Source organism: Trachemys scripta, chromosome 10, assembly GCF_013100865.1.
Source record: "Trachemys scripta elegans isolate TJP31775 chromosome 10, CAS_Tse_1.0, whole genome shotgun sequence".
NCBI lineage: Eukaryota > Metazoa > Chordata > Testudines > Emydidae > Trachemys > Trachemys scripta.
The window spans coordinates 44,357,795-44,368,614 of NC_048307.1; the positions used below are offsets into that span (position 1 = coordinate 44,357,795).

The window sequence follows — 10,820 nt, forward strand, 5'->3', positions numbered from 1 at the left end:
TTTCATTAATTTTGCTGACGTTCGTGCCTCACTTTGCATCAAGAACTGCATTTGTCCACCTCCTTGGGGTGGTGTTAGTACAGTGTCCTGGCTTTCCACCATGAGTTTGTGTTCTTCACATATGTAACGTTAGTTTCATCTTGGTAGGTAGGTACCAGGTGATTCTTGCGGTTCTACTAATGGAGCTTGTAAACTTCTGTTCAATTCTGAGTCAGAGCATCTGCTGTGTGAGCTTCCCGGGGGTGACTGAAACCTCCAATGGTTACAATGACCTGAATGTTGATAGGTAACAATTTCCAGTTGGCTGCAGCTGCTTGTGAACAGAGATTAATCCTGGCCATACCATGTCAGGATTGGTAGATATGCAGTTGACTTGGACAACTCACTCAGGACTGAGTGGGATCTCCACATTCCTTTCACCTGCTCTGGAAACCAGGTTCTTGGAACTACCAGGAAGCCCTCAGCACCCACCTCAAGGGACCCTGGTCGCAAGAGGGACAGGTCAGTTTTTGAACATGTCGCAGAGCAGCTTCTCCATGGGAGTGTTCCCGATAGTTCTGCGGAAGAAGAGGAGCTCGATCCGGTCTGAGGAAATAAACCTCAAGGAGGGAAGGAGCAGGAGCAGTTTCCCAAACCTGGAGGAAAGCAGAGAAGTGTCAATGTGGGTTTGGTTAGCTATTAAGTAGAGGGAGAGTCTCAGGGAGGATTTTGATTTTACCCTGCTGTGTCAGAGGTCAAAGGGCTAATAATATCACAATGAGTCAGTAATTCCCTGGCAAGAGGGGCTGCCCAAACAAAGCTTGCAGAGAGAGAAAATGTTCTGACACAGGTGGTTTCCCCTTGATTTATTCCATCAAATTTCCCTTTTGGATAACGCGCTTGGGCCATCAAAGTGTGCGCTGAAAACACAGCGCAATTTGCCAACCTACCTACCACTGGGCTGCTGAGTGTAATGCTAAGGTTCAGGCTGGAAAGTAGGGACCTACCACTACAATGTTTTGTGTTCTTCACAAGTACAACATGGTCCATCAGGATGAATTGACTCTAGGCTCCTGCCAGATCTTCCCAACCACGCCTGGAGGAGCCACCGTGTAGCCACTGTTCTAAAGCAGTGGCACATTGGCCTTTGCTCAATCCAGCAGCTCAGTGATGCTGTCATCTGTTTCATGCCATGGCTGCCTGCACTTGATGGCTTCACTCCAGAGGAGGAATGACAGCAGCAGACAGTACAGTATGGCTGGTAACCATCTTTGCTAACTTGCAAAGGCAAGGGGATGCTGCTGTGTAGCGCTGCAGTACCGCATCTGATAGCAGCATCCAGTAGACATATGGTGACAGTGAAAAAAGGCTGAACGGGCTCCATGGTTGCCATTCTATGGCGTCTGCCCGGGCAATCCAGGGAAAAGGGCGCGAAATGATTGTCTGCCGTTGCTTTCACGGAGGGAGGATTGACTGACGACATTTACCCAGAACCACTCGCGACAAATTTTTGGCCCCATCAGGCATTGGAATCTCAACCCAGAATTCCAATGGGCAGGGGAGACTGTGGGAACTATGGGATAGTTACCACAGTGCAACGCTCCGGAAATTGACGCTAGCCTCGATACATGGATACACACTGCCGAATTAATGTGCTTAGTGTGGCCACATGCACTCAACTTTATACAATCGTTTGCCAAAAATCGAATTCTGTAAATTCGGAGTAATCCTGTAGTATAGACATACCCTCAGTAGGTACAAGCCTGGGTGAAGGGAACAGCTCAAGAGAGGAGCTGTTTGTGCATCCATAGTGCTAAAGACACGGAAAAGAGCAAGTCCTGCCTTGATAAGCTCACAATCAATCTAGGACAGATTCCATCATGGGGGAGGGCCAGAAGGGATTGGTGGAAGAGGCCCTCCAGCCCATGGAAGTTGGCACACATTTAGGTTTCACCTTCTGCATGTTTGGGGGTTTTGTTGTAAATAACCATTGGATGGGGTGCAGGAAGCCCCCAGATGGAGATGGGGGGCTACCAGGAAGAAGGAAGGAACATCCCCCTTTGTGGGAGGATGTGAAGAGAGAAGAGGGGATGCTTGGTGCACAGGAAGGAGGATGGTGGGTGGCATTGCATGGTGGAGAAGACCTCAAAGGGAGCAGTGGACAGAGGAGTGGGGATGAGCTGTAGGCAGGTGCAGAGCCCAGCATGCCTTGATGTGGAGAGGGGAAATCCCACAAAGCTGAGTCACCCAGCACCCAATCCCTAAAGGACGTGACACTCCCTCCTCCCCCAGCAGAGGGCGCCAGCCCAACAGGGATGCATCCACCTACGCTTTAGCCTTCTGCCTATGCAGGAAAGGCTGCTAAAGGAAGGATGGACAGCTCAGCCCTGCCCCAGCTCTAGAGCAGCACAAGGCAAACCGAGGGCTTCAGCATCATGGAGACTAGCTTGCGCAGTAGGGAGAAGAGTGATTTCTGATGGACTTGCCCGGGAGGTGGGCAGTTGTTAGACAGCTCAGAAGGGAGGAGAGGCAGGAAGGTGAGGAGCGAGACAGGCACTGGCAGGTGGCCAGCAGTGAAGGGTGCTGCGTGGTCAATGGCACAGCTGCAGCATGAGCCCTGTTACCTGACAGGCTGGCTGGGGTAGTGTGTCCGGTTGTGTTGGTCCAGCATCACCTGCGACTGATCTTGCAAGTTCTCCACCTGCTCTGGATCCTTCAGGCCTCGTGTCTCTGTAACAAGATCAGGGCTGTTCTGTGGCACCTGCACTGAGAGAGGCTCCTCGCACGCAGCAGGAGCGCACAACTCCCGTACCGTGGGCGGGCCAGTGGGTCCAGCCAGCAAGGAGCAATGCCTGGGCCCACAGCACTGCTCAGGAGCCCCTCTGCACGGAGGGTGTCCTGGTGAGGGCATGCCCGTCGGATTGGATCACAGGCTGAACCAGCTGAGCTGAGCTGTAATTGTGCCTGGTTCGGCTCTGAGTGCGAGGTTGGTATTCCAGTGACATTCCCTGGGGGGAGCCCTGGTCGGGGGGTGGGGGCAGTGCCTCTGCTGCTGTTTGAGATGGTTCACAGGTCATGGGACCCGACACCCTCTTGCTCTGAGGCAGGTGCTCTAGCAACTCCTGTCTCTCCCCCCACCCCCTTCATTCCCCCGGCTGCTCCCCAAACGAACACAACTTCATACACAGTGGGAGGGGAGGGGTAGCTAAGCTGCAGTGCCAGCTCTGGCCTGGGACGCTGAAAGTAACGATGGGTATGAGTTATACAGCTAGGATGTTGGGTTTGTTTTTAATCAATTCACAGGGCTGTATCCTCTAGGGAAGGACATTTGCTGACTACATTAACACTGGAACCATCGTTAATACGGTGAGAGAAATCCGATCATCTTCAGAAACCATGTGGACATGGCTTGGGCAAGGTGGATGAACCCTTGTGTATTAACTCCCAGTAGCTGGGGATGGATGCTCAGAAGGAGGTAGGGTTGCCAGGTGTCCGGTTTTCAAGCGGAATGCCTAGTCAAAAAGGGACCATGGCAGCTCCGGTCAGCACTGCTGACCGGGCTGTTAAAAGTCCGGTCGGCAGAACAGTGGGGCTAAGGCAGGCTCCCTGCAGCTCCCAGAAGCAGTGGCATGTCCCCCCTCCAGCTCCTAGGCGCAGGGCCAGCTTTAGCAAGAGTGGGGCCCGATTCCTGGGAGCAGGGCTGGAGCCGCCAGGGCCGGGGGTGCTCAGCTGGTGCTGCTCGGCCAGGGAGGGGCCGGAGCTGGGGGTGCTCGGCTGGAACCGGGGCCTGGGCCAGGCCGAAGTGGCTGGGGCCGGGGCCAGAGGGAGCCGCTCGGCCAGGGCCGGACTGGGCCGGGCCACGCTGCGCCTCCCTGGAGCCCTCCACCCCAGCTTACCTGATGCTGCCCACCTGCCCCTACTTTTTTTCAGACTTCCCGTGAATATCTGATTCACGGAAAGCAGAGGAGGGGGAGGAGCAGGGAGCGGAGCGTTCAGGGGAGGGGAGAAGGGGGAAGTCAGCTGGGGGAGGGGTGGAGAGCTGCCGGGCCCTTTTAGGTGCGGGGCCCGATTCAGCCGAATCGGCCTAAAGCCGGCCCTGCCTAGGCGTAAGGGCAGCCAGGGAGCTCCGTGCACTGCCCCCACCCCAAGCGCTAGCTCCACAGCTCCCATTGGCCTGGAACTGCCTGGCTTGCCTCCGCATAGGAGCCAGAGGGAGGACATGCCGCTGCTTCCAGGAGCCGCTTGAGGTAAGCATCGCCCGGAGCCTGCACCCCAACTCTCTGCCCCAGCCCTGATCCCCCTCCCACCCTCTGAACACCTCGGTCCCAGCCTGCACCCCAAACTCTTCATCCCCGGCCCCACCCCAGAGTCTTCACCCCCAGCTGGAGCCCTCACCCCACAAACACCCCTGCCCAGAGCACCCTCCCACAGTCCAAACCCCTCAGCCCTAGCCAGGAGATCCCTCTAACACACCAAATCGCTCATCCTAGCCCCACACCGGAGCCCTCACCCCTGCCCCACCCAGAACTCACACCCCCAGCCCAGAGCCTGTACCCTCTCACCCCAACCCCCTGCCTCAGCCTGGAGCCCCCTCCCATACTTCGAACCCCTTGGCTCCACCCTGCAGCCCGGAGCCCCCTCCTGAACCCCAAACCTGAAGCCCTCACCCCCTCCCACACCCTGTCCCCCTGAGCCAGCCTGGGGAAAATGAGCGAGTGAGGGAGGGTGGGGAGAGCGAGTGACAGAGGGAGGGGGGAATGGAGTGAGTGGGGGCAGGGCCTCGGAGGAGGGGCGGGGTAAAAGTGTTCGGTTTTGTGCAAGTAGAAAGTTGGCAACCCTAGGTAATTGGGTTTCTGGGCAGAGCAGCAACGTATGCTGGCAATGCCAAAGGAGGTAGGGCTCAGAGGATTATTTATAAACGAGACACAGAACTGATACGTTTCCTGGCACTGCAGGAGGAAGGTGAATGGCTTGGATCATCCTCCCTCCTGTTTCCAAACTAAATATTGGAAAGCCACTGGTGCAGCTGTTGTGAGGCAGCAGCGCACACTGCCTGTGAGCTGGCTCCCAGGGCATAGCCTGGTATACTGGGCAATGCGTTCCCCGGATTGCCTCCACTCTGAGCAAGCAGGAAGCATGTGGGGGGTCCCAGGCCTGGCAGCCAGTTTAGCCTCCTGTGAGGGGTGGAGAGGAAGGCAGCCAGCCAGGCTCTGTCCATGACCACAGTGACATTGTCCAGAACACCGCCTCCACAGAGCCACATGGGGGTCACAGGCCTCACCAGGAATGCCATTGTGAATGACAGCCATGGAGGGAGGGGCACAGAGTTCCCAGGAGTTCACTGAGCAAGGGTGCAAAGATCCTGCACCCAACCTCCTCAGCCACTGCTGCCCAGTCCCCTCCCGGGTCACGCTCCCGCCGCTGGCTAGATCTCAGAGTCTCACTGCTGGCAGTTTGTGGGGGACTCGCGGTGCGAGCATCTCTCTGAATCTTTGGGCTCCACGATGGGATTCATACAGCCCAGGAGGGACCCAATGATGCTCTGCTGGCCCTGGACAGATATAACCGGTGTCTCCAGGGCTGGGGGTTGCTTTCTCCAAGGTCCCGATGGCTCAGATGGCCTTCTCGCCCTGGGTTGGGCAGGAAGGAGCTGGGATACTGGGGGGGCAGAGACTTCAGGTTGGGACTGATGGGCATTGGCAGAGCTGCGGGGAGGATAGGGCTGGAATACTGGGGGGCAGGGACTGCAGGTCAGGACTGAGGGATGTTGGCAGAGCTCCAGCGGTGGGGGGACAATAGAGCTGGGATACATGGGGGAGGGGGCAGGGGCTGCAGGTCCGGACTGAGGGGCATTGGCAGAGATGTGAGAGCAAGGCTGCCTGCCTTATGGCTGTTCCTAGCCACTGTCCTGCAGCACCAGCGGGGCTCACCTGGTTTGAAGAGCACAATGGCCTTCATGCACGCGAACTCTGTGGGGTCTATGGTCAGGGACTTGAAGCGGCTGATGGTTTCCTGCAGGATGCGGATGTCCACGCTGGCAGACACCAGTTTCCCGTGGATGTTGGGGGAGAGCTCAGGCACAGAGAGCAGCGGGCAGCTTTCCAAGGGCATGGACCATTGGATGGCGCAGAGCAGGAACAGCTCGCTCCAGGCTTCCTCTAGCAAAATCACCTGCCAAGGCACAAGAGGAAGGAACATGTGAGCTATGGGATGAGGCCTCCTGTGGGTGCGTATAGGTGGGTGTACAGGTGTAGGTGTACATGTACGTACAGCACCTAGCACGCTGGGGCCTTGAGGCCTGATTAGAGCCTGTAGCTGCTACTGTAATACAGACATTAGATTCCCGTTTATGTGTCATCTCCCACGGGTACTGAAAACAAGTTGCACAGCAGCAGCCACCACCCGTGTGCCTGCCTTTCGGCCTGAGTGCTACTGGCCCAGTCACCCATGACCACCTCACATGTGATCTCATCACAGCACCACTCCACCAGGGCCCGCTGCCCCCTAAATCCCGTGTTCCCAGCCACATGCTTAGTAGATTGGTCACAAAGTGAAAGCCACCACCATGCTCCAAATGCATCTGATCTCTCCGGCCATTCCTGGCGGCTATGGCTCAAGAGGGGACATCAGGAGAGCTGGGTTCTGTTATGATAACTGGGTCTACAACTTCGCCCCAACTGTGAGCTCAGCTGTGAACAGGGCATGAGGGGGCTGGCGGGGGGAGGGGGGGTCCTTTAAAAAATACTCTCCAGCTGAAGGAAAAGGCAACAAAGGCTGTTGTTCACATGAAAGCCTCACTTAGCATTTTACGTTTCAAAGGCTTTCACTGTTTTCCCTTCTTTGCTGTATCTTTAACAAAAGGTTACAAAGAGTTTTTAAGGGTGTTTGCCATGGTGCTAACTGCTAAGCAGGCTGAGGTGTCTCCAAACCAAACCTTGTGTAATTTGCACGGGGCCTAGGTTCTGTTAACACTTTTAGTCCCAGTCCTGCCACGTGAGCTGAGACAAATCAATCCACCCTCTGGGCCTGTGATCTGGGATGATGCCTGAAGGGTGGGAGGTGAGTTAATCCCTGTTTGCAAAGCGCTTGGGAAGGGGTATGCCCAGAGCTGTGTTGTCTGCTGCCTAGTCAGAGCCCTGCTGTCTGGTCCTGGGGTCGCCTCACCAATGTGCATCACACCAGCCCAGAGGTCACTAAACGGCAACCCAGTTAGTCCAGATCCCACCTCACCTGGTCCCTGAAGGGCAGATTGGCGAAGACGGGCAGGTTTTTTGCCCACTTCACTGCCATGAAGAGGAGGCGGGCAGAAGTTTCATAGACGCTCTCAGGGCTGGCAGATGGGTAGGGGGACATCTGGTACTCAGTTGAGGTCCTCTCGGGCTCGTTACCTGTCACATCGATGTTCTCATCAGCTGGAGGGAGGAGAACAGCTGGGTCACGGACAGCAGCAGAGCTCACAGAAACTGCCCCAGCTACTTCAGGGACCAAGCCAGGGCTGGTCTGAGTCTTGCTGCTCATGGGCGGACACATGGATAGCCCAAATTCGAAGGGGGAGGAACCAACCCATTTTCTCCTCAAAATCCCTCTAACATTAGCCAGGTTTCCCTGATTTCTGTTTGCCCCTTAGCCAGGCTCTGCAGCCCTCCCAATGCAGCATCTGTCCCCAGCTTTGAATCTGAGACAGAGGGACCACAAGTTGTGTGATACGGCACCTCTGTCCGAGCTGCTCCAGGAGCAAAAGGTGAGCACAAGGCAGAAAGGTAGCACCTAATTTGTGCCAGGGCTGATCTCCCCGACCCCCCCGCCCGGCACCTCTAGGCCTGGCAGTTCAGGGCCCCTGGCACCTCTAGGCTTGGCAGTTCAGGGCCCCAGCACCTCTTTCATTACAAATTAAGCACTGCAGAAAGGGAAGCAGTTTGGTGCCAGCAGGGGGAAGGGCAGCAGGGCACCTGGTTGCTGATGATGTCCGAGGCATATGACAGGACCTTTGCAGGCAGAGGGAAGCTCCACTGAAGACTCATCCACTCAGGGACTTTAGTGGCTGGTGCACACTCCTTGTGCAGGGGCAGCCTAGGTTTGCACAGGGGGGCTGCCCTGGGTTCTACAGGAGAGGTTTGCGTGGTGGTGACAAGGCCTGCATGCCCCTTGGCTGGGACAGGCCAATTTCCCTGGAGGCAGCTGCAGTCTGACAGTAGCCTGGGGCCAGATGCCTCCACAGCTGAGGTCAGGCAGCATTGTGAATTCTGGTTCTGCAGGGGCTGCTCTGTGAATCCCAAGGGCTGGGGAACCAAGCGAAAGGGCTCAGGGCTCTGGCATGGCAAGGAGCGCAGCCCCAGGCAGGGACGTAGAATTGATGCTGCTGGTGCCTCACACTGGGAAGGAGCTCACCCCCTGCCTCAACTGGGTCTGTGCCACTTGCTGTTGCTGATCCCCCCAGGCTGGCACGGGTATTGCCACAGCCTCCCTTCCCACCCTGTGCCCAGCAACCCACCATCCTCGGGCTCCAGCTTGGCACAGGTCTCGGCTGTCATCAGGCTGGCCATGAAGCGGTGATTACTTGGAGGAGTGGGTGCCTGAGGTCCCAGGGTACCCGGCACAGAGGAGACGGGGCCCCTAAGGCTTGGCAGGGCAGGGCAGGGTGGCGGAGGGGCCTCCCGCGTGGTGGCCAAGTGCGCAGGCTTGAGGTCTGTGTCCAGCGGGATGCTGTTGAGTCTGACTTGGGCAGTGCTGCGGGGCTGGCGCTCGTTCTGCACGGCTGGGGATGCAGAGCAGGATGGTTAGGGGTAGAGGGTCTGAGCGCTGACACGCACAGCAAAGAGCACCAGGCCCTGTCCGCCCCCTGAGCAGCCACCCCCAGCCTCCCTGCAGCAAGGTCGTGTAGCAAGATGGGCACTGACCCTCTGCCCTATCCTTCTAGCTGAGGGTGGCAAACGCCCTTCATCTGGAACCTGGCAGTCCTGGTACTATCCTCCCCACTGCACAGCCATGGGGACCTAGTCACGGCAAGGCTAGGGGCCGGCCCTGTCACCTAGCTGTGTGCTCTGGGCAGCAGCCTCTCCACCTATCCTGAGCAGCCTCTGAGCTCAGCTGTCCTGAGCTCCTCTCTGCCCAGCACCCGGTGTGGGCACCCGGTACTGCCCAGAGAGCAACAGCCCCGGGCCCCTACCCAGAAGCTCTCACAGTCGAAGGGCTGCAGGTGTGGCCTTCCCGGCCCTGTACCCTCTGGCACCCCCCTGCACTCACCATCCTTGTTCATGCCTGCTTGCAGGCACTTCTTCAGTCTGCAGGCCTGGCATTGGTTTCTGTGGGCTTTGTCCACGGGGCACATCCCCGTCCCAGCCTGGCACCTGAAGAGCAGATGAATGCAGGCCCAGTTATGTCAGCCCTCCTTGCGTGGCACCTGGGGGAGGAGGTGTTTCCCCCAGTCCAGGATGCTGCATCTGCCCCATAACTAATTGACTAGCCAGGACAAGGTGCTGACACCCTGGGGTCAAACCCATGGCTGGGGATTGCACCATGACCTACCAGGAGTCCCGCAGTGCCCACCCCCCTCAGCCCAGGAGTCCCGCAGTGCCCACCCCCCTCAGCCCAATAGCCCCACTGTGCCCTTCCCCTGCAGTGCCCACACCCCAGCACAACAGTCGTACAGTGCTGGCCCACCCCTACTCCCCAGCCCAACAGCCACATGGTGCCTACTCCCCAGCTCAGCAGTGACCCCCCCCCTCGCCCAATGGCCCCATGGTGCCCACCCTATGCAGCCTTGCAGTGCCTCCCCCGACAGCCCAGCAACCCTGCACTACTTGCCCCACAGGCTGGCTGGGCAGGGGGCTCAGCAGGTCTGACTTTGGGGATGGGGTGGCTCCATCGGTCTCTGCTGGACCCCACTGCTGAAGACCTTCCCATCAGTCCCGTCCCAGAGCTGTGCTCCAGGGCTCCGTGTGGCACCAGGGGTGACCAAGCACACAGGGCGCAGTGGGGGCAGGCCGGGATGCTAACAGGCCCTGTGGCTGACCCACCTGCTGGCTGGGGTTCGTGGTTTCCTGGCTGAGTTCTGGCAGAGAGGTGCCAGCCCGGCATGGGGCCTAGAGCACATGGTCTGTAGTGTGCTGGCCAGGAGGGGAATGGCCTGCCATGCGCCAGCCCAGCACAGACTTGGCCCATCTCCCCACACTGGTCTGAGCCTCGGCTCCTGGGGAGAGGGGTGGAGACGGCTCCAGTACAGTCTGGCTCTACGGTCATGGCACAGCCCCTCTGAGGGCTGTGTGTGAAGTGGCTGGGGCTTGGGCAGTGCCCACATGGCAGCATCAATCTGGGGAACCATGGAGACGGACCTGGGCAGGACTGGTGGGTGGGGGGAGCTGGCTCTGCCCTGGTTGGCTCTAGGGCCATCAGGCCAGGAGTGAACTCGGAGATGTTTGCAAAGGGCGGGGGGGGGTCTCCTGAGATGGGCGCCCAGCACCACCACCTTCTGCGATGTCGGGGGATGCTGGTGTGTATCCCACACAGAGACTAGGGTGCCTTTGCCTGTGGTCACATGGGGCTTAGGTAGGGTTACCATATTTAAAAAATAAAAAAAGAGGACATTCCATGGGGCCCTGGCCCTGCTCCTTTCCCATCCCTGGCCCTGCCCCAACTCTGCCCCTTCCCCAAAGTCCCCGCCCTAATTCCGCCCCCTCCCCTGAGTGCCCCGCATTCCCCCTCCTCCCTCCCAGCCATGCAAAAAGGGCTGCCCGAGCGCAACCGGCTTCATGATTTGCCGGGCAGCCCCCATGCCGCTGGGCACTTCCCCTCCCGGGCTCTGGCGGCTGCTGTGCTCCCTGAACTCCTGGGCTCTGTAAGCG

At 58.2% G+C, this 10,820-nt stretch overlaps 1 protein-coding gene across 1 annotated transcript; it reads right to left on the reverse strand.

The window, feature by feature from the left end:
* Window positions 1-502: 502 nt before the first annotated feature.
* NR2E3 (nuclear receptor subfamily 2 group E member 3) lies at window positions 503-9,331 on the reverse strand. The gene is made up of 6 exons (XM_034784694.1): window positions 9,223-9,331; window positions 8,471-8,734; window positions 7,210-7,391; window positions 5,910-6,150; window positions 2,604-2,709; window positions 503-635 (listed from the first exon to the last, which is right to left on the reverse strand). Exons 1-6 carry the CDS (start codon window positions 9,305-9,307, stop codon window positions 503-505), a joined length of 1,011 nt encoding a protein of 336 aa, XP_034640585.1. The 5' UTR covers window positions 9,308-9,331.
* Between the last annotated feature and the right edge of the window lie 1,489 nt (window positions 9,332-10,820).

Excerpts from the sequence above, each read along its gene's own strand:
- NR2E3 (XM_034784694.1), bottom strand. The coding sequence starts at position 9,307 with ATGTGCCCCGTGGACAAAGCCCACAGAAACCAATGCCAGGCCTGCAGA. Across the intron at positions 2,710-5,909 it reads CATTGTGCTCTTCAAACCAG|AGACACGAGGCCTGAAGGAT; the intron begins GTGAGCCCCGCT and ends ATCTTGTTACAG. Across the intron at positions 636-2,603 it reads TACCCCAGCCAGCCTGTCAG|GTTTGGGAAACTGCTCCTGC; the intron begins GTAACAGGGCTC and ends GCTTTCCTCCAG.